The following is a 24304-nucleotide window of genomic DNA, read 5'->3' as shown; positions in this document are numbered from 1 at the left end:
TGAAGTCCTATTCTAAGCACTTACAAGTATTGTTACTCAGTATATTATATTACATCCTAATGTGATTTTTAATAGATATATGAACTTTATAAGCATAATCTATAATTTTTCTTCTTCTGTTACCAGTAAGGGACCAGACTTAAGGGTTTTCTCTCAATAATGATTAGAAATAGGAATGGAGGTGGGAAGGCCTTCTGCATTTTTAGTCTACCTTTTCCAAAAGTCTTTCTCCTTCAGATTTGACTTTGCCACATACTTTAACAATTCTGTACTCTCAGTTTTTACGTGACTGTGTTTGTCAAAATTTTTGCTCTAGTTGTCCAGAACCATCTATGGGGAGGCCTGATGACCATAGCTACAGGGAAAAGAACAATACTATCAGTTACTTTCATTCTGTGAAAATGTCCTATCTGCCTACTAGTATTTTTTCCTTTATAACATAAAAAGATGCCATTGAAACCAATATCTATAAGAAAGTGAAAATTCAGTACCACACTACACTTGGCTGCAACTGGTTTTGGGATTAAGCGATCAACAGGGCTACATGGGAGTTTTTATAAGGCTGTTATTCAGGTTTTTAGGAGGGGCTTTGAGGTCACGTCCCCTAAGTTTTAGTTGCATTTGGCCTATTGTCTTTCTAGATTTTTCCTATATTATTCAGAAATTCAGAAGTATAATTTCTTCCATCAAATAACACAATAAAAAGTAGCTGGACTTAAAAATCTTAGTGGAAAAAATGAAAGTAGAGTTTGTGAGTATTGGTGTTTTCATTGGGAAAAATAGAAAACTATGAGTCTATATTAATAACAAATAGATATATAAATGAATGAATACATATATACATAAATACATGCATACATAAATAGGGGAGAAGACTGGACTTACTTGTAGTTGCTGAGTGTCTCTTGGGAGACAGTCATGGGTCTCTTGCATCTCTGTACATCTTGTGCGCAGAAGCACTGACTCTGTTTGTTCTAGACCATCTTTTCAAGCTGTTTGTGTAGCCAACAGCTTTGTAAGGTAGGGGTCATGTCTCCCACCTGAGAAAAAAGCAGGTGTGCTTCCAGCTTTAGAAGATTAAAGATTTCTGGGTTACAAAGGTTTTTGGGTTCCTAGCGCTCAAGGTTCCTCAAGGTCAAGAGAACTGCTGTGTGTCGGTGTCCCCTGGACCTCTTCACAATGCCCTGTGGAAATTGGGGCTCTGGGAATGGGTGCAAGCATAAATGCTGATTCTCTGGTTGCTGCTATTGATGCTAGTCATAAAGTCCTTTGTCTCTGATCCGGGAATTTTGTACCTTCTGCTAGCATCCATGAGATGGTGGCATGCTAATTTGTTGGCTTGCAAGTGTTTGATATCTTGGACTCTTCATGGTTCTTCATTTTGCAGTTATTACAAGAAAGATTTATTTAGGCAGGAACCATCATTAGATACTAAGTCTAGGTGGGGGATTTTGGTAAAGAGTAGTATATTTGTGTGGTATTAAAGTTTCTTCCAAATATGGCTTATTAATTACAAGGCAGAAATTGTAATTGGGCACCATCTTTACCAGGTGATCAAAATTAACATCACAATTGAGGATCAGGTAGACATTGTGTGCCTCTGAATGAGATGCCCTGAGAGGGTTATCTCAGTACTTATGTAGTATTCTGACCCTGAGTACACAACCTGAATCTAATATATGAGGAAACATCACAGAAACCCAAAATGAAAAGAGCATTCAGTGGAAGGAAGGAAGGAAGGAAGGAAGGAAGGAAGGAAGGAAGGAAGGAAAGAAGGAAGGGGGGAAGGAGGGAAGGAGAGAAAGAAAGAAAATACTTTTCAAAAATGTCAATCATAAAAGATAAAGAAAAGCTGAGGAACTATTTCAGATTAAAGGAGAGTAGAGAGGTATGACAACTAAATATAATGCATTGTCCTAGAGCAGGGATTGGCAAGCATTTTCTCTGAAGGGCCTGAGAGTAAATATTTTAGGCTTTGTGGGCCACAGGGTTTCTGTCACAACCACTCAAGTTTACTGTTATAGCTTAAAAGCAGCCAGACACAATATGTAAATGAATGAGTGTGGTTGTATTCCAATAAAACTTAATTTTCATAACAAGTCATGGGATAGATATGACCCTTGGGCCATGGTTTGCTGACCCCTAGACTAAATCTTGTAATTGAGGGGAAGTATGCTATAAAGGAAGGACATTATTGGTTCCATTGACAAAATTGGAATATGGACAGTAGATTAGGAAAATGTTATATTTTCTAAAATTGATAACTCTTCTGTTATATAAAAAATTGTTTTTATTCTCAGGATATGCACAATGAATGATTTAGGAGTAAAAGGATCAGATATAGATAATATACTTTCAGATGGTTAAGGAAAAGACATGTAGAAAGAGAGCAATTGATGAAGGATATGAGGCAAAATATTAAGGGTCTATGAATCTGGGTAAAGAGTATATGGGTGTTTCTTCATACTGTTCTTACAATTTTCCTGTAAATTGAAATTATCTCCAAATAAAAAGTTAAAAGAGTATGTGTGTTTATTCATGTAAATTTGTATGTATGCACATAGTCCATAGGGAGAGAAAAATATTAAAAAATTGGTAGCTCCTTTACACTCTCTTGATAGATACCTATAAAAAAGAGAGAAATTAACCAAAACATGAATTGAAAATGAGTATCTGTGATTGATGTAACAGGGGAAGCCAGCAGACATCATCCTTGGCCTAATCTGAATGCACTTAGTTACCAAACGGCTGTAGTGTAGGGGCCAGAGGTTTTAGTGCGGTCTAAAAACGATGGTGGGAGCCACATTTTCCAGACTGTGAAACACAGGGTGCCTTGTTTAGTCAGCACAGTTTAGGTCAAGTGTGGTTATGAAAAACAGATGAATTCTGGTGATCAAGTTGTACTTTGACAAATATTCCATTGTTTGAACATGCAGTAATTTCTGAAAAATGTGAAGCAGCCTGGACTGCAGAGATTGAGTTTTCTCTTCTCAACTCCCTTGCCTGCTCACAAAGGTCTTGTCATCGTGGGGAGTAGAAATAACAGGGCAGAAGAAGTATGTGAGATACTCCCCTCCCCCTTCTACTGCTTCTTCTCCCTTTGCTCTGCTTTACTGGCAAGTCAAGCAGTTCTGGGCAGGCTGTTTTGTCAGCTGGAGGTCTTGCACTACTCTGGGCTTTGGGGACAGCTTTTGTGCTTCAGTTTTGTGGATAGTGTTGTGTTGTGAATTAGATACTTTGAGTTTATCCCATTAAAAGAAAAATGGCACTTGAGGTTTAGTGAGACATTGTTATATTTCACTGGCTCTTCTGTGTATAATCTGAGAGTTATTATTTCATCCAATGTCTACTCCTAGCTCAAGAGGCTCATCCATAGCGCTGTTCCTGTAATTTAAGAGCCATAGTGATAGCATAGCAGGCCACAGATGCTTGATGCAGAGATTCCACCTAGAGCCAAGTCCTCTGTGATGGCTTATCTTTCCATTTATATGCTTGTGCTGTACTTTTTTGGTTGCTTCGATATTTTGTCTCACTTTACTCACTTTGTTCATTCGTCCTTTCAATAAATATTTACTGCATACTCATTGTACACAGAGCACATGGTCCATCCTTTTGTATTTGGGTAAAATATCTGCTCTGGATGATGGAGACTTGTGTTGTCCAATGTGGTAGCCCTAGCCACATGTGGCTGAGTGCTTGAAACATGGATAGTTTGAATCAAGATGTACTGTAAGTGTAAAATACACACTAGGTTTCAAAGGCTTGATACAATACTTTCTTATTGATTGGATATTGAAATGACAATATTTTATATTCATTGAATTGAATAAAATCATTGGTAAGTTTTATATCATCTGTATTTTACTTTTTAATTGTGGCTTTTAGAAAATTTTAAAATTGTACATACAACTAAGGCTTGCATTATATTTCTGTCAAACATTACTACTCGTCAAATGTGAATTAATATATATGTTTAATATTTTCCTATAAAAGAATATTAGTTACAATTATTACACTCTCTTTTTTTCTTTCAATTTTGGTGATGGTCAGTACATCTAAAAAATACCAGTAATTCTTGTCTAATTGGTATAATCTGAATAAATTTAGAACCTTGGGGAATGTCGCTGGGCAATCTGATTCATTATTAACAAGCTGATACTTGTAAAAATGATGAGTATTACTCAGAAATCTTGATGGTAGTTGTTCTCATGAATTCTGCTAAAACTTATAAAAGCTACTCAAACCTTAAGGAAAGTCATCATTGTTTTTGTTTGTGTGTGTGTGTGTGTGTATTTTAACTATTTTAGCTATGGAGAAGTGAGATCATGGTAGTTACATAATATAATGGGTTGTAAAACATGAAAGAAAGAACTCATCTGTAATCTTGAACATTTAGTAACATAAAATTATAAGTAATTACGGGAGGATGCAGTGCATGTTTAGTATTTATTTGTAAAAAGTACCTTTTGTTGCTGAAATGTACAGTGCATTCTGCTCTGAGGAGTATAGACTGGGAAAAAAGTTTTGATGGCTTCCTGGCTCTGTGTTTTGGCAATGTTGGTCCTTTCATGCCGTGGGAAAGCTGCCAAGATATAAGTGTTTCAGTGCCCTGCAGATGGTTTATGTTTTAGAAGCTCGAAGCTAAATCTTCATTGTATATATTATGATGTATATATACTAGTGTTGGACCTCTGCAAATGTTTGTTGCAATCTTAACATATTTTGTTATAGTCCCATGATTTAGATTTAGTTTGTCTTTAATTAGGTCGCTCATGTTTCGTATTAGTGGCATGTATGAATTTGGAGGTGTTTTTCATCTCACTGAGTCTTAACTGTGGTATAGATACTTTTCAGGGCTGTAGGGCTTTCTGTGATTTGAGACTCCAGTAGAGAGCCCTTTTGATGAGGAATAAAGTTGTGGGCAACTTGGGAGGGGAGAATGAGGTTCCTGCCGTAGAGTTGCTCAGGCAGGAGGTAGAAGCATGGTGTGTAGCCGAGGACAGTCATATGCAGCTGGACAAGGCTGGCTCCGTATTGGGAAGCCAGAATGGGAAAGAAATATCACCCTGTTTTCTTTTTCATTTTTTTAAACCTAGTGTTGACACATTTTTTTGCAATAAGCTTATTGGAAAAAAGACCAGTCAGTATGAGAATATTGTTTTTACTGTCCCTTATACATTGAGCAGAGAAAAAGAAGTATGAGACATACTGATATAGGTAAGACATGAGATGACTACCAATATATATGGCAATTTCCTAATTTGGGTGAGGGCATCTATGAAATGTCCACATCAAAGACCATATTAATGACTATACTTTCAAAGGATTCCAAATAAAGTCAGGAAAAAGACAAAGAGAAATAGTGGACAACGGTATCCTCCATTGCCCACCATGTTTGTTGTTTCCAATGTTCCAGGCCCAGAAAAAACTAAAGAGTTAAAAACTTGTACATACAATATATACAATAGCATTTTTCTAAATCACTTATTTCCATTAAGGAAGTACAATTGAAAATAAATAAACCTTTGAATAGGTTATGTAGAAATTAACCTAAAAACTGTACTAGGCCTTTACAGTGACAATTTCAAACCTCTATTAGAGGGCACATAGAAGTACTGAATACATTAAGAGAGAGATTCTTTTAATAGAAAGGGTGTCTGGACATTGTAAAACATTCTGTTTCTCCCTGATTTAACTTACAAAATCAATGAAATTGAAATGATAAGTTCCACAGGAAACCTGTGGTACCTTGGCAGCCCTTTTTATAATTCATTCAAGGTTGCTGTGCTGTATAGGCTAGTGGCTCACTATCAAGACTGGAGGCTACATTGTGATGGCCCACACCCCACAAGGAGCTCTCCTTTATTTCCACAAGGATGTGTTTAGGAGGGTGTTTATTTTGGTATTGTTTCTGGTAGCAAATAGTGGAGGCAATCTAGGTGTTCATCTGGGGGACTGGAAGAGTAAAATTGGTATTTACTTATGATTGAATGTAATACGGAACATACACCAAGCAATTATAAATTACAAACAATAGTTAAATAGAACAATGTATAAAGATTTCAGAAGTATGGTGCTGGGGGATCAAAGTAAACAATACAATTGATAGCTCAATATCATTTATATAAATTAAGCAAACTAAAATAACACTATACATACTTTTTTCAAAGATACATTTTATATAAATAAATATACAAGGTTCATTTGAATAATATTTTATATATACTAGAGTAGGTGCCTTTGTTGATAAGGGGAACGGGATTAGGAATGGGGTATAAAAGAGAAAAAAATAAAAATGTATACTACTATATACTTACCAGTATTATAAAATCAGTTCTTTGCAAGTGTTAATAAAATGCTCTAAATTGTTTCTACTTGAATGTCACATTATCAAACAAATGGCATTAGCATTTGTGAAAGTCTGCCGGGAATTTCCAACACTATTACCTCTTCCTTGGTAATTGCCATAAAACATGGGTGGTCTACTTTACGTATGTCTTCTTTTCTGTTCAACTTGAAAATCAGTAGTTCTTTTTAAGGTCATTGATGGACACGTCAGGCCACAGAAAGTTTTTCCTTTTCTGTTTTGGAGATCTCTTTTGATGCTTACAGCCGCAAGTATGTACACATCCAGGGCACCCGAAGTGGATTTTAGTCATCATATATTCTTCTTCTTCATCTTTTTAAAAATATATCTTTATTGACTTAAGAGAGAGGAATGGAGAAGGAGCGAGAGAAACATCAATGATGAGAGAGGCATTGATCGAGCCCGCAACCCGGGCATGTGCCCTGAACGGGAATCGAACCCCGATCTCCTGGATCCTAGGTCAATGCTCAACCGCTGAGCCACGCCCGGCCGGGCTCGTCATACATTCTTTAAAGGAAAAACAACTACACCAAAAACACACACAAAGTAACCAATTCTTTAAAACAACTATCCTTTATCCATTCAATAAATATTTTTTTTGCAGATTTATTTTCTATGGGCGGATTTCAAACCAGTTAGCACTCTAGGCTTTGAAGAGGTGCATCAGAGCTCCTTGCTTGGAATAAAAAAAAACAGTCCCTTGTTGTAAGTTTCAGCACCTTTGTGAACATGAATGACATTGAGAAGGTCCTTGTTCTTAAACAGGGACAGAGATGTAAATTATATGATTAGCAGCTTTTCCCTTTTCATTTTAAGCTTCTCATCTGTAATCAGTGTGAAACACATTCCTTCGTTAAAACAATTTTCACGGAAGTTTGCTGAAACCATAGAGGCCTGCCTGCCTCCTGTGAAGTTTAGTGTGATTTAGTCTTAAAAGTTTGATTTAAGGGAGTCGAGAGTTTCAGAAGTAAACTTCATCCATTATTGGAGGAAAAAAAACTATGCATGTCAGGTTGCTGGAAGCAGAGTCTATGGAACTAGACAGAAGAACTGCATAGGAAAGGCTGGTACAGTAGAAACGACATGAGCTGGCATCAGACAAATTTGTCTTGATACCAGTGAACTCTGTAACTTTGGCTTCCAATTTTCTTAAGGGAATAGCAAAATGTACTTTAAAGAGTCGTTGAGAAGACTGAGATAATAAGATTGTTTTTATAAAGCACATTGTAGGTGTAATGGTTGCTCAGTATATATTAATTCTTTGTAATATTTTTTAAGGTATCATGTAAGCTCACCTCTTCTACTTTAATCAAATCTTAAATCCAACTCCACCTCATCAAGACTCTTAGGTAAAGTTTATTTTTATGAATTACATACAGTTGACCCTTGGGCAACATAGGTTTGCATTGTGCAAGTCCACTAATACTGATATTTTTCCATAAAAATGTATGGTATTGTAAATGTGCTTTCTCTACCTTATGATTTTCTTAATAATATTTTCTATAGCTTACTTTATTATAAAAATACAGCATATGATACATATAACACAGAATAGGTGTTATTCAACTGTATTGTTGGCGAGGCTTCTGGTCAATAGAGGGCTGTTAGTTCAAATGTTGGGGGAGTCAGATGTTATGTGTGGATTTTCAACTGCATGGGGAGGGGGGGTTGGTGCCCTTAACCCCAATGTTATTCAAGGGTTAACTGTATTTATTTATTTATTTATTTATTTATTTATTTATTTATGTATTTATTTAAATCGTGACCCTAGGATATGTTTTTGTTGATTTTTTTTTTTAGAGAGAGAGACAAGGGAGGAAGGAGAGAGAGAGAAACATCGATGTGAGAGAAACATCTATCATTTGTCTCCTGTACATACCCTGACCAGGGATCAAACCCACAACCTAGGCGTGTGCCCTCACTGGGAATTGAACCCGAGACCTTTGTGTATTGGGACCATGCTCTAACCAACTGAGCCACCTGGCCAGGGCCTCAAACAATTTTTGAATACATGAAAATAGAAGGGTATCAAACTGATTTTCATTAGAAGGAAGGATAGATTTTGTCTCTTTCCTTTATTTGACAGTATTAGCTACAACCCTGAAGTATTCTATAGTCAACATCCCAAACTGCTGAGTTTTTTTTAGTAAGTTTAGGAGCTTCGTGTTTTTCCACTGCACTTTCACACATACTTTATTTCATTTGAGCCTCACAACACCAGTCTGACATAAAGCAGGTTTTGCAATGAGCATCTTACGTTGACTTGGTGGTTGAGGGAATTGAGGCTCAGTGAGATTAATTCATCTGCCCAGTGGATCCCAGAACTAGTGACTGGCAAAACTAGGAGAAAGCCAAGCCTGGTTTTATGAGTTGTACTGGAAGCCTCTTTTTATTTTCCCATATCAGTGTTTCTGTTTCAGGGGCAAATGCTGTACAGTAAGTAAAAAGACTTTTTCCATAATGATACTTTCTGAAGATACTACTACAAAATAAATCCATCAGCACTGTTTGCAAGTTTGAGGAGAAAGAATTGTGTATAAATTTTTAATTAAGAAAGCAATGCTCCTGGTAGTTTCTGGAAAAAACTATGTCGAAAATAACAGTCATGCCTTACCTTGTAGTTTTGGCAAAGACCTGGAAATCAGATATAAGAACCTGGAGAAAGATAGCCACATAAACCACATTGGTTTTGGCTTAGAAAAATGACTGGGATAGAGAGAGAAGATGGACAAATTTTTAATAGTGTGCTCCTTAGATTGGGAGTGTTGCCTTATGAGGAACTCAATAATGTGTTAGTGTCGTCAAATAAGGTCTCTTTGGGCCTGTCAGGGTTGTACAAACTATGTAAAATGTCAGCCTTGCTGGGATAATTCTCTACAGTTCATCCTAAGGGCTTATTTTTAATTAGAAATTACCCTGTGCTCCCTCACTGCTCTTCACTCTAGGCCTGGCTTGGGCAAATCAGGAGGGGAGGGGCAGGTGCTAATTCTGTTGTTTTATAAGGATCACTGCCAGCCCTAATTTAGGCAGAGCCAAACTCATTCTGGATTAGTCTTAGGGTAAGTCATCCTTCCTGGAGGTGTCAAATAGCCTTCATAATGCCTCGTTACTGTGCAGTTTGTTCCAAGACCAGGATTCATTTCCGCCCTCTCATTCAGAAAAGAGCACAAATTTCCCCTTTTTCCATGCATAGCTTTATTACTCTGTTAAGGGAGACTTTCATATATTTGACAATTTCAAAAAACCTTTCGTTAAAAGTTTCTCCTGTGGCTTGGCTGGTGTGGCTCAGCAATTCAGCATCGGCCTATGATCCAGGAGATTGAGGCTCGATTCCCGGTCAGGGCACAGGCCCGGGTTGCGGGCTCGGTCCCCAGCAGGGGGTGTGCAGGAGGCAGCTGATCAATGAGCCCCTCTCATCACTGATGTTTCTATCTCTCTCTCTTCCTCTCCCTTCCTCAATTTGAAATCAATAGAAATATATCTAAAAAAAGTTTCTACTGTGCAGAGTTTCTTCTGTTGTCTGAAATCTCATACAGTTATTTTAGAGTGGCATACTTGGTGTTTCCAGGGAGGAGTCATCAGATAGCCAGCCACCTTGTCCGTGGTCAGAAACGGTACATGACAGAGTCAACAAAGTATTGGTTTTATGGCTGTTATTGCTACTAGGACAGTGAGCTCCTTTCCAGGGGCCAGCACTAACTCTAGTCCTGTCTAACTCTAGATGTAGTACACTTTTATTTTCACCTACCAACTTTGGAGAAAGCACTTTTTTTCCCTCTTCTTGTGTTCTTTATCTTGGCATCTGGCAGTTTCTGTACTAATCATTCCACCATTGTCTGCGGTAGGCTTTTTGTGCCCTGACCTGGTGAGATCAGTCAGTGGACGAGTGACATCAGTTAGTGATGCCTTTGATAAAAGGGAACTAAGGAAATAGCTTTATTTTTTCCTAAATGTCATTGTTCATTGTTTAAAAAATAAATTTGAAGAAACCAAATTGCTCGCAATTCCACCCCAATTTTGCTCTGCTTCCTTACAGATTGTTCTCTGGACTCATATGATATACTTTTTATAAAAATTTTATTATACTATATGCTTTCTTTATAATTTTATTTTCCCCCTTAACATATATCATATTACAAATATCTGTTCATGTCAAATATAGACCCACCATGATTGTTTATGTTTCCATGGTATAGGTTTACTTAATCCAGTGTTGGAATTAATCATGGTGATGATGATGATGGCTGCCATTTACTGAGTACTTACTACATACTAGGCATCGTATGATTTGGATGCTAGGCATTATATATAATTCGCAGGCTAGGCATCATATTATATGGCTTGCTTACATTGTCTTTGTTAATCCTCATAGCAACCCTGACAAGTATACATATTAATATCCTTAGTTTGCATGTGTGACAATTGAGACATAGAGAGATGAAATAAATTGCTTAAGATCGCAAAGTTAGGGGTAAACCAGGGTTTTAACTGATATTATGCCTTACCTTGCAGTATTGGCAAAGACCTGGAAATCAGATATAAGAACCTGGAAAAAGATAGCCACATAAACCACATTGGTTTTGGCTTAGAAAAATGACTGGGATAGAGAGAGAAGATGGACAAATTTTTAATAGTGTGCTCCTTAGATTGGGAGTGTTGCCTTATGAGGAACTCAATAATGTGTTAGTGTCGTCAAATAAGGTCTCTTTGGGCCTGTCAGGGTTGTACAAACTATGTAAAATGTCAGCCTTGCTGGAATAATTCTCTACAGTTCATCCTAAGGGTTTATTTTTAATTAGAAATTACCCTGTGCTCCCTCACTGCTCTTCACTCTAGGCCTGGCTTGAGCAAATCAGTAGGGGAGGGGCAGGTACACATTTTAAACATTTTTTTTGGGTCACTGATCTGATTATCATTTTAGGTAAAATTATTAAAGTGAATTTAAGGGCATACACATATTAAGCTTCCTGATACCTAACCTTTCAGAATAGTCTTAACTATTTGCATTCCTTAGCAAAAGAATTTAGCATGCAGTTTTACCATATTTTCAGCAATACTGGGTGTTGTCTTTTTTCTTTTGCTAATTTGGGAGGCAAAGAAAAATGTACATTGTGAATTTCATTGAATTTGTAAAGTCAATATTGATTATGATATTTTCTTAGTTCTTTGCTTTTTAATTTAATTTTTTATTTTAATTTGTAGAAATTTAAAAATCTTTGTGCACCTGTCTGCCACTTTTCTCTAGTATGTTTTTTTAAAGTATAATTTGCAACCATTAAAATGTGCAAATCTTAAATATATAGCTACCTGGGTTTTAACATATGTGTACACTTGTATAAGTACCACCCAGATCCGGGTATAAAACATTCCCAGATCCCACAGAAGTTCTGTCTTGCCCCTTTCTAGTTATTATTAGCCTTCTTCCCCTGCACCAATGTAAACTTTCCTGATTTCTGTCACCACAGATTAGTTTTGCCTGCTCTTGAACATCACATACTTGTAATCAGATAGTATGTCTTCTTTTGTGTCTAACTTCTTTCCCTCCACGTAATGTTTCAGAGATCCATGTTGTTGCATGTGTTGTATTGGTAGTTTGATCTTTTATATTGTGGGACAGTTTTTCATTTTATGAATATTGATGAACATTTGGGTGTTTTCTAGTTTGAGGCTAATGATGAATCAAGTTTCTGTGACATCCTCTTTTCTTGTTGTTGTTAATCCTTGCTTGAGGATATTTTTTCCATTGATTTTATTATTTATTTATTTATTTATTTATTTATTTATTTATTTATTTATTTAAAGAGAGAGAGGGAAGAAAGGAGGGAAGGTGGGGGAGAGAGAAACACCCATGTTAGAAGGCTCAGCACAGTAAAGATACCAGTTTTTCCCAAGTTGATAGACAAATTTAATGAAATTCCTATCAAAACCCCAGCAAATTTTTGTAGCTATGGACAAGATTATTCTAAAATTCATATGGCGAGGTAAGGAAATGAGAATAACTAAAGCCAATTTGGAAAAGGAGAAGTGGAGAAACCACTGTGCCCCAATTTCAGGACTTACTGTGTAGCGACAGTAGCCGGGACAGTGCGGATGGGTAGTTGCAGCAGAGTAGGGAACCCAGAAGCGGATTCACAAAAATATTTGACATAACTGCAGAAGCAATTCAACAAATGGACCTGATACAGTTGGACGGATGTTCATAGACTAAAATGAACTCAAAATGGATCATGACTGAAATGTTAGATGCAAAACTATAAAACCTTTAGGAAAATATAGGAGAAATCCTCAGAATCTAGGGATAGACAGAGTTCTTAGACTTTATTTCAAAAGCATTCACCATAAAAGAGAAAAATTTTAACTTATCAAAACTAAATAATTTTGCTCTGTAAAAAACCCTGTTAATAGGATGAAAAGAGAAGCTACAGAGTGGAAGAAAACATCTGCAAAATGCATATCCAAACTAGAGTAGTTTCTAGAATATATAAAGGCTTTTCAGAACTAAAAAATCAAACAGTCCACTTAGGATATAGGCGAAAGACAGGAAGAAACCGTTCACCAAGGCAGATACATAGATGGCAAATAAGCACACGGGAACATCTTTTGTTCAGCATCATTAGTCATTAGAGAAATTCAAATAAAGCCACAGTGAGTTATCACTACACTCCTATCAGAATGGTGATGACACCGAAGGCCAGGAAGGATACTGGTGGGGATGGAAAATGCTGCAGGGAAACAGGGAGTTTCTTATAAAACTAACCATGCAACTGCCATATGACTCAGCAATAGCACTCCAGGACATTTATCCCAGAGGAATGAAAACTTAGTTCAGGTATTTTCTATACATGAATGTTGATAGCAGCCTTGTTCATAATAGCCCCGAGCTAGAAACAATCCTGATGCCGTTCTGTAGGTGAATGATTAAACAAACTGGTACATTTACACTATACCATGGACTGTTACTCAGAGGTAGAAAAGAGAGAACTGTTGATATATGCAACAACCTCTGTGAATCTTCAGAGATTTATGCTCAGTGAAATAAGCCAATCTCAAAAAGTTACATACCATAAAATTCTATTTCTGTAGCATTCTTAAAATGACAAAATTATAGTAATGGAGAACAGAGTAGTGCTTGCCAAAGATGAAGTAGGGGTTGGAAATGAGGGAAGTGGGTATGGCTATAGAAAGGAAACTTGAGGGATCCTTACAGTTTTGGGAATGTGCACCTTCACTATATCAGTGTCGATAACCTGGTCGTGATACTGTACTGTACCTTTAGAAAATGTTTCCTTTTTTTTCTTTCTTCAAATTTTTATTATATCTCTATTGATTTCAGAGAGAGGAAAGGAGAGGGAGAGAGAGAGAGAAACATCATTGATGAGAGACTCATTAATCAGCTGCCTCCTGCACACCCCCTACGGGGGATTGAGCCCACAACCCGGGCCTGTGCCCCAACTGGGAACTGAACCCCGATCACTGGGATCCTAGGCCGATGCTCAACCTCTGAGCCACGCCTGGCCGGGCCTAGAAAATGTTTTCTATTGCAGAAACTGGGTTATGGCACGTGGCAGCTGTCCCTATTATTACTTATAACTGCATGTGAACTCACAATTCTCTCATGATAGAAAGTTTAATTTTAAAAATTGGTATTTTATTCAACTTTTAGTTTCCTTTTTTCCTCTTTACTCATATTAGTATTCTTACTTTTTTTTTTTTTTACCAAGTGTTGGTCTAATGTTTGTTGTCCACTTTGTATTTAAATATTCTGCCTAGTTTTTGAACATCAGTATGACAGATTTTTAATTCTTAGATCCTAAATTTGTCTGTTTTTGTAAAACATCTATTAACTGAGGGCAGGGTAGGGGGGGGAAGCATAGATTTATTTATACAAAATTTCTCCAATCCTCACTTAACTGTATAAAGAGCTGTTTTGGGGGGCTGTTTGGCAAATTTGATTTTGAAATGCAGGGAGCAGCCATGTGTCTTTAATAAAACAGCCATTACGTACATTTATGTATCATAAAAAGAACATGGATAGCTCTTTCAGTTTATAAAAGTACTACTTCGAGTGAGCTTCAGATTTTGTGCTTTTCCTGGCATTGGCTTCCTTTATATACATGGAAAGTCCTTTAAAAGCTATGTGCCTGGTTCTTTTTGTATAAATTCTTCCACTGTACCTTCTGTGAAGCCAGCACTTTTCATTGTGGGGACTACTAATAACATCATTGCCTTCATCTCCATGAAGTGATTGTGTGTAACAACTGTGACATGACGGCTTTATTTTTATTTACATGCTTAGATGCCACATTTTCCTATTAGTTCTTTGGTAATTGTTCCGAGGTCCTATTCATTTTGGCAACATGAAACAAGTGAAGAGATTTGCCTGGGAAGTTTTAAACTTTCAAATTGTGAAGCTCTTTAACAGTTTAAAAGATGGACAGGTGTGAGTTGGGAGAGACTTCCCCTTAAACACTGGCAAGTACAAAATTGGGCAGTTGAATAATAACTTTGGAAAACTGTCAACTTTGGGAATAATTTGGACAAAATGCCAAAAGCCTCATTATTTCACTCTAGTTAAAGGAATGATTCTCCTTGATTGTCATGTGTAGATACTCAGTTCCCTAAGAATTTCTGGTGTCCCATTGTTGGGCAGTTGATCTGGTGTACTGTTTTTGCTCACATATTCTTTATTTTTTATTTTTAATATATATTTTTTATTGATTTCAGAGAGAGGGAGAGAGAGGGAGAGAAACATCAATGATGAGGGAGTCATTGATCGGCTGCCTCTTGCACACCCCCTGCTGGGTTTCAAGCCTGCAACCAGGGCATGTGCCCTGACCTGGAATTGAACCGAGATCTCCTAGATCCTAGGCAGATGCTCAACTGCTGAGCCATGCCTGGCCGGGCTGCTCATATATTCTTGAGAGTCCCTAGTATTGTAAGGGACCACCCTATAAAATGATGGACTGGGTGGGGGGGGGTCATCATTTAAGTCATAGTGCCTTTTTCCTTAATAGTAAAATAACATGCATTTCAATTATTTTATATTGAAAGCTATGACACATATTAAAATTCCCTTGTGAAGATGGATGTTAACTGACCCTATGTGGTAATCATGTCATAATATATGTATATAAAACCATCATGTCATATCCCTTAAGCATATACAGAGATATATATAAATTACTTTTCAATAAATCTGGAAAAACATGACAAAAAGAAGAAAATTCTTTTGGGAATTATCCACAAACTGATTAAATCATATTATAATCATATTGTAATATCATTGGCACATTAAGGTGCACAGTTATTTGCTGATTACTCAAGTTAGGGTTTCCCTAACAAAAGGGCCATTTATCTTAAAAGTGAAATCCAAATTTTTCTCTGATCAATTACCTTAATCATAGAGGAAGTCTGGGTGTTTGTTCTAACCAGGTATCTAGGTTGTAATTTTAAGCAGAGTTTGGTTTGCTAAGCATGATTAAGACACTGTTCCCTTTGAGGTTTACCCTTTCGCTTCTAAGGTACAACTGTTTATCATCTTGGGTCAGAGGTTATAAAAAGTAGTCATCAATTAAAGCTTTATTGGTTGTAATTGGTAATGCTATGAAAGGAGCCAGCCAAACTGAATCTGATAATAAAAGACTCTTTGTTAAAATATTTAATAAATTAACACTCTCTCTTGGAATGGGGAAACTAAATTACAAAGCCCAGGATTGTTAATCATAATGTTTACTTTCTTCAAAAGCACAGACTCAACTACTCCATAATCATTAGACATCAGATTTCTTTCTTTTTTTTTTTTTTAAAAAATTCCTGCAGCCTGTCATTCCCAGAGGGGATGTTCTTTCTATGGCTCAGGCTTGGGGATATGGCAGAAAGAGGAAATGCCAGGACAAACATAAGCTGTAAGGGCCATCTTAAAATAAACAGGACTCTGTTAGAACATCAGATTGCCTTTGCTGTCTTCAAAAAAGGTGAAATGTTTATATAGATTTATTTTGTAGGCTAATTGAATGATATCAAGAGTCGGGCATACATAATTTTTTTTTGGAGATGTTTTTACAGTGTTGTGGTTCTTGAACTTTAGACACCTTTCAAAGCCCTAATGTAGGTAAGTGGAACTGTGACACATGCCACCACCACAGCTCTCGAATGGCCTTGCATGGGAACTCTGTGAACGGGCTTTTACATCTGGGAATGGAATGTTTCTAGGTCTAAGCAATAGGGGGCATCTTGGGTTTGCTCTTTACACATGTTTCTGAAGTCTGATCTTTAGGGCAGTTCTAATGAAAGAAAATCCTGCTTCGGACCTGCTGTGCAAATTAGCCATATGGTGAAGTGTAATGTCCCGCTGAATGTCATTATGGGACCCTATGAAAAGTCCTCCCCTTTTCACATGGAAGCAAATTAAAATGGCCCTTTCAGGTTTAACAAAAAACTCTGAGTAAACCTGTCTTCACTTGGAAGCCGGGACAGTTAAAAGGGAGTTCTCCAGCTGCAGTCAGGGTGGTGAAATTACAGGCTTTGCCCAAGACCAAATGGAAATATTGCTTCCTGTAGGCAAAGGCAAAAAAACAATGGTTTGTGCTTCCCTTCTCCCATTTCCCACCCTTGTTCTTTGTGTATTTGTGTTTAGCTGCTTCTCAATCCAAGGGTTAATTTTTCTGTTACTGTGATTGATGAGGCGGACTTGGCCCAGTCTCCAGTAGACCCCATATCAATCTCTACCAGGAGAGATTCACTAGATGAAGAACTGTTTAGCTAAATAATTACACAGTAAATATTTAAGAAAGAGGCTAGAAGGTCTATCCCTCTTTTCCTATAGTGTAGACACATTGTCCATATGAAATAGCATTGTCCCAGCATCAGTTTTTCTTCCTTCTACAAGACTAGCATATAGATACTACTAATGTTTGGTGGCAGATGGGGCTCAGGAATCATATGGTAGGTTTAGGGTGTCTGTGTGCGTGGTACACATTGTTACCTTTTATGAAGACAAATCCATGATGGAAAGGTCTTTCATCTGGCCTCCCCCACCCTCCCTCAAGAGCAAGCATAGCAAGATCCTGACTTATTTGATTACTGGTGCACATTTGTAATTTGTAGTAGCTAAAATTTGACTTTTGAGCTTTGTTAGCAATAATTTTTACCACTTTTACAAACAAATAACAAAAAACCTCACTCATTTGCCCACATTGAGTAGCAATGCTGTATGTTTCCTATGTTTATATCCAGACAAGTGTCTAGACACATGAGAAATTAAAGTTGTCACTTGTGCTTTTATTTTTAAACATTGATTCAAAACCCTTGTTCGTTCCAGCATTTGTATGAGAGTTTAGAGCATGTATTTGGAGAAAGGCAGTTGGGATAGTGTTGTGCAGTCAAAGTGGATCATACTAATGTTTGAGAAAAGATTTTTGCATGCAAAGGTCAGTGAAAAGAGTATGTACAATATGGTCCTATTTATGTGTGTGTTAATGTGTATGTGAAGTTATCTGTCTATTTAGAATAGGAAAACGCCTGTAAGGGACTATACCAAAAAGTAAATAGTAGTTGTCTCCCGGTGAGGGGATTATGAATGACTTTTATTTTCTGTCTTTGCCTGATCTTTATTGTCTGCTTTTTCTAAGTCACATATTTTAATTTTGTAATTAATAATAATTTAAAAAGAGATAGACAATATAGGAAACACAGCTAAATGCAAAAGATTTTTAAAAACCCCCAAACAATTTCTGGCATAGCCTGAGAAGTGGGTTATTTCCTGATAAAATCTAGTGCTAGGATTAATGATTAGACTTAGAGAACTGGCAATGGCTTTTGGGGCATTTGACCATTAGCACCCTTCTCCAAGTTCATCATAAAATATATAATATTGAAATTAGATACGAATTTACAAGATAAAATGCCCACTGAGTTGAAAAAGAGGTTAATACCCCCTGGAGAATATTTCTTTCTCTTGTTTTAGCAATAAGTAAAAATAGGATCAATCCTATGATCGTTTAGCTCTTCTTATGTAAGTATTCTGTAAGTGAATGGCAAAAAAATTGTTGTAGAGATTTCTTTATAATATAAACTCTAGTATTTAGGTTAAATTTCAGATGGGATGATCACATTTAACATAGAAAATATTAAAGTTTTGCTTAGCTTCTAAGTTTTTCTTAACTTTTATTAAGATACTTCAGATGCAACAAAGCCTCATACTGACAACAGCATTGATAAATGAGGATGATAATTAACATTGCATTGTGTGGATTTGAAAAAAATTTTCTCTAATTTTAGAGCTGATTGAATGGATTGAGAAGTCCAGCAGTTGAGTGATGTGTATTTTGCTGTCCTAAACAGAGCAAACCTTAAAAAGTCAGAAGACAGTTTATCCCTTTTCCACTGTATATCTTCTGGCTTGAAAATACGACCTTGAACTGATGAATACTTTGGGTGTCCACCCCTGTACTGCAGGGATTCTCCTTTTAAAGACTTCCAGATTGTGGGGCGAGGGGGAAAGAGGAACTTTGGTGGCAGCCCAGCTCATTCTGTGCTGAACACTTAATAGTGCTATACAAGAGCAAAGAGAGCAATACCCTGTATTAGTGTGGTTTTCAATCGCTTGAAGAAGTTCAGAGAGTTAAACATGAGAAATGTGCAGGAGGAGAGTGTTTAACCATATTTCATGTGAACCTAGTAGGCCAGTTGCTTGCTAGGCACTAGAATCAGCTTGTGGATTGTCTCTGTTACAGCTTTGGGCCTGTGCACATCAACCTGCTATAAATTACCACCTCCATAAGGGCATTTGCTCTACAGCCAGATGAATGGTGAGTGGGCCAAAGACAAACCACAAACCAAACCTGTGCTCCAGAAAGTGCTCCTGTCATTCAAAAGAGAGCGATTGGGAAAGTGAAACAGTACAGAACAAACTCTGAGATCTGAAAAATCACACAGATAAAACAGCGAAAGGAACATCATCCTAAAAAGTTTAGAGGAAACATGATTCTAAAAATAATTTTCTATGTGAACCAAAAGGAAATTTAGAAAATTGTTTGGGATGAAGAAGTCATAATCTCTATGAAACAAGAACAAGAACAAGGTTCTTTAAAAGAATAAATGGAGATAGAAAAACAACAGGATGGGATAAGTAGGGATAATTACAAAGAAATGATCATTGCAATAGCAGATAATGTGTAGATATGAAAATGAAGACTTAAAAGAAAATATTGATTGATACTTTATTCACACTTTTAATCATTTATTCAAAGTAATATATATTGAATGCCATTTATGTGCCAGGCATTGTCCCAGGGGCTGGGAACACAACAATAAACAAGATAAGCAGGAAACTTGTTCTCATGGAGTTTGCATCCAAATGAAATGGGACAAACAAGAAAACAACAATGTAGACAGAGATATGCAAAGAACTAAAAGAGGGCTATGCCTTAGGCATGCCTTTCCATTTTAAATTGAGTAGTAGGAAAATCTTCTCTAAGTAGTTGGCATTTAAAGTTACACGAAAGAGCCAGACATTTTTAAATTGTTGATGTCACTTGGAGTTTTTGTGTTAGATTCTTTTTTACTTTCATTCTACAGATATTCCTTAGATTATTTCATTTTCTCCTAGGCTTCAGTTACCATCTCTCTGCTAATGATCCTGCAGTCCATTGTCACTAGCTTAGCTCTTCCCCCTGAGCTGTAGAGCCAAATATGCCTGCTCCCAAACACTTAACACTTGGAACTCACAAACTAAACATGTTAATCCAGAGGAGGTCATTATTATCAACACCCCCAGATATAGTCAATTCTTGTTATTCATGGTAGTTACATTTTATAAAGTCACTATAAACACTGAGTTAATGAATACTGACCCGTTGCTCCCAGGGAAATAGAGGGTTATGTTTCTGTGAGCTTCTGATCACAGCATTTTCACCAGCCAATCAATTCATAACCTTGTTTTATGTGTGTTTCTCTTTAAAGACACATTATTCAATATATATTATTGATTCATTAATATTGAATTCATGGCTAACAGCATTATAACTCATGCCTGAATGAAGCTTATCTAAAACATGTGTTTTCTTGCCTTACTGAGCTTAAAAACACAAGACAGCAATTCAGAGGCACAAAATTTAAAAGACACAAAAACCCAAAAGGTACAGATGGCCAACAGGTACATGAAAAAGTGCTCAACATCACTAATCATCAGGGAAATGCAAATCAAAGCCACAATGAGATACCACCTCACATCTGTTAGGTGGCTGCTATCCAAGTATGGGCGAGGGTGTGGAGGAAAGATAATACTTGTGCACTGTTGGTGGGAGTGAAAATCGGTGCAGCCACTACGGAGAACAGTATGGAGCTTCCTCAAAAAATTAAAAATAGAACTACCATAGGATCCAGCAGTTCCACCTCTGGTGAAGCGGAACCCTCTGCAGTTCACCTCCTGGCTCCTTGTGACTAGGCAGGCGCCTCATCAGTTACTCAGCCGGATGGCTCAGCCAGCTCTTCTCAAATTCCACCTGTGGGCACCAAGCAGACAAAATTGGCAGAGGAAATAGAATAATCAGAGGTGCTTTTTTTGTTTTTTATCAGTCACTAGGGAAAATCTAACTAATTTTTGTAAATTAGATAAGTTGGTCTTTTCTTATGTTTTTATTCTATTGAATGATTATTTGAAAGGCAAAACTGTATCTAGCTGAGAATTAAGTAGAGGTTGATGATTTGGTTTTGTATAGAATTTCATCTTTTGTATTTTCTGTCATTTATAACAAATAATGAAATTAGTATACTATGGTGTAATTAAAGAGAAGGCTTTCCCTAAATTCTCAGCTAAGTGTATCTTGGCTCCAAAGTGTGTTGAATATGTAACGTCACCCCCGAATAATAAAGGGCCTTTAGGACTGTTAACCTGAAAATGAAAAGCCCTTCAGTGTGTGCAGAATGCAATTGACATTTAATAATACCACTACGCTGTGAAATGGTGACAAGTGGGGAATAGTTTGAACAAACCAACAGGCAGTTTCCACTTCTTACTTTTAAACCAAATCATTTGCTACCTCATTAACTTGTGAACCAAGGAAGCCTTGAAATAGCTGTCTTAGTGTTTGATTTGATTTTATAGGCAGAAAAACTCAGGTGTGTACAGTTATAATCGCTTCGGCATTTTAAACCCTGTGTTTTTAAGTTACACCAGGGGTCAACAAATTGTGACCCATGGGCCAAATCCTGCCTGCTGCCTGTTTCTGTATGACCTGTGAACTAAAAATGGGTTCTATTTTTAAATGGTTGGTAAAGAATCAAAAGAAGAATGACATTTCATGACAGGTGAAAATTATATGAAATTCTAATGTCAGTTTCCACAAGTAAGGTTTTCTTGGAACCCAGCCACACCGATTTATGTGTTGTCTGTGGCTGTGTTTGCCCTGTAACAGGAGAGGTAAGTGGTTGTAACAAAGAGTGTGTGGCTCAGCAAGCCTAAACATATTTACTATCCTGCCCTTTACAGAAAACTTTGGTGACCCCTAAGCTGCACTACTGAGTTCTCATGATTTAGCGCCTTAAATCAACATTCCCAGTTCAGAGAAGTCATGTTGGGTAAAATTATTCAGACTTTTTTGGAAGTTGATGGAAACTGAACTGGGCATTGTAGGAAGTTTATACTTTCTCACATGGGCAGGGCTTTCACTTTCTTCATTCATTTATCTTATTTAATTTTTAAACAAGTACTTGCATAGTGGTTATTATTTATCAGACGCTGTTCTAAAAGATTTGTAACTCTTCTAAATCTTTCTAATAGCTCTGTGTGGTTGGCATCTCTACAAGTGAGGACATCTGTTTGTGAAAGTTAAGTCGTGAAATAGTGGAAGTTAGATTAGTGAAAGGGAAGGTATGCAGCTAGTCATATGAGTAGCAGAGCTAGTAAGGGGCAGAGCCATGACTTGAATGAAGTCTTCTGGTTCCAAAATTAGTGCTCTTAACCAGTGGTCAACTCTGTCTCCCCCTTTCCTTGTTTATTTAGAGAAGTCCTGGATTAAAAGTAGAATTTAGTATTAAGGGGAACATCATGCTTTATAAGCTTTGAACTTACATTAGTTTCCTTGGGCTGCTATAACTACCATAAACTGGGTGGCTTAAAATGATAGAAATTTGTTCTGTCATAGTTTTGGAGGCTAGAAATCTAAAATCAAAGTGTCAGGAGGCCATCCTCCCTCTCAGGCCCTGGGCAGAATCCTTCCTTGCATCTTCCTAGCTTCTGGTGGTGGCCATCACTCCTTGGTGTTCCTGGTGTTCCTTGGCTGGCGGAAGCACCATGCCCATCTCTGTCTGTCACCACATGGTGTTCTCTTTGTCTCTATCTCTGTGTCTTTTCTCCCGTCTTTTGAGGACACCAGTTACAGTGGATTAATGGCCACCCTGCTCTAGCATGACTGCATATTAATTTAATTACGTCAGCAGTGGCCCTATTTCTAAATAATGGTCACACTGGGAGGTCCCAGGAAGGACATGAATTTTGAGAGGACACTATTCAGTTCAACCCAGTTACAGAGCTCTGGAGGAGACTCTTGTTCCCTTAGCACCTACAGCTAAGCCCGAAACCCTAAATGAAGAGTGGAAACTATGCACTAACAATTTCCAGGGCTTTGTTTCCTTCCTCTCCCCTCCCTCCCCCTTCCCTCCCTCTCTTCCTTCCTTCCATGTCAATTCTGTGCTAGAATATATTCTATCTGGGAAGACTGATTTACTGTCCTTGATTCCTGCCCTTTTTCCTGCCTATCTTTGGCCCTTTGCTCATGATTCAGTTTTGTTCTGGACATTTTTTTTTTTCTGGAATGTTCTGTATGATTTTTTAAGAAACATTTTCTCGACTCGTTATAACCTATGAGAACTTTGGTTTGTCTTTATTCTTGTGAATCTGTGATAATTGACTCAGAAACCGGCTTTGGTGTTTTAGAGGTTGAGTTCTGGTAGTTTCCTCTTAAGAATCTTTTGTATCTATCCCTACAGAATTTGTAAGTAAGGTTCAGCAAATGATAATAGTTTTGTTTTTTTTAAATATATCTTTATTGATTTCAGAGAGAGGAAAGGAGAGGGAGAGAGAGAGAAACATCAATGATGAGAGAGTCATTGATCGGTTGCAGCCCGCAACCCGGGCATGTGCCCTGACCGGGAATCGAACCCTGATCGCCTGGATCCTGGGTCGAGGCTTACCCGCTGAGCCACGCCCGGCCGGGTGATAATAGTTATTTTTATTTTTTCTATGATTATTATCATTGTTCAAATAGCGGATTTTGAGAAATGTGGGATGCCTCAGTTCTAGACCCTGGAGCTTCTCTTTTCCCATGAAAACTAGAGTAATTGATCCATTTGTGTCAACTCATTTCCTTTCATTTATTTACAGGGTGCCCGGGAAACATTTGAGAACTACTACCGAAAACAGAGGCGAAAACAGGCCCGTTTGGTGCTCCAGCCTCCATCTAACATGGTAGGATCACCACCTTCGCTTTTCTCACCTTTTCACTTTTCTGTTCCGGTATCTTTTAATTATTTTGCCTATGTGCTTAAAATTTTTTTAACTGTTAGACTGAGACCACTTTTGATGAACGTCAGAAAATAGCAACAACATCTATTGATTGCTATGTGTCAGGCATTGTTCTAAGTCTCCTCTTGCCCTCACTGTAACCCTACAAGGTAGGTACTATTATTATATTTACCCAACAGTCTTGGGAACTGAGTCTTATGAAAATAAAAAGCTGATATTAGCTCTGTCTTAATGTATCAAAACATAAACAATAACTTCTTTTCTTCTTTGCTTCCTTGCAGCATGAAACTTTAGACGGCTACAGGAAGTATTTTAATCAAATCGTAGGGTAGGTATATGCGTGTATGTGGGAGGGAGGGGATGGGTGTATGTTTAAATTTATACACTTTCAATACACAAATTTGTGCAACTTG

General features: G+C 37.3%; 1 protein-coding gene across 1 annotated transcript in view; it reads left to right on the top strand.

Annotated features, from left to right (window-relative positions):
* The window catches only part of EXOC6B (exocyst complex component 6B), a 442612-nt gene that overhangs the window by 194603 nt on the left and 223705 nt on the right, over positions 1 to 24304 (top strand). The window contains exons 9-10 of the mRNA XM_016202591.2: positions 23751 to 23834; positions 24173 to 24219. Of these exons, the coding sequence (XP_016058077.1) occupies positions 23751 to 23834; positions 24173 to 24219 (131 nt within the window). The remainder of the gene's footprint in view (positions 1 to 23750; positions 23835 to 24172; positions 24220 to 24304) is intronic.

The sequence above is a fragment of the Miniopterus natalensis genome, chromosome 13 (assembly GCF_054644295.1).
Source record: "Miniopterus natalensis isolate mMinNat1 chromosome 13, mMinNat1.hap1, whole genome shotgun sequence".
NCBI classification, from domain to species: domain Eukaryota; kingdom Metazoa; phylum Chordata; class Mammalia; order Chiroptera; family Miniopteridae; genus Miniopterus; species Miniopterus natalensis.
This window is presented reverse-complemented; position numbering and strand designations above follow the sequence as displayed.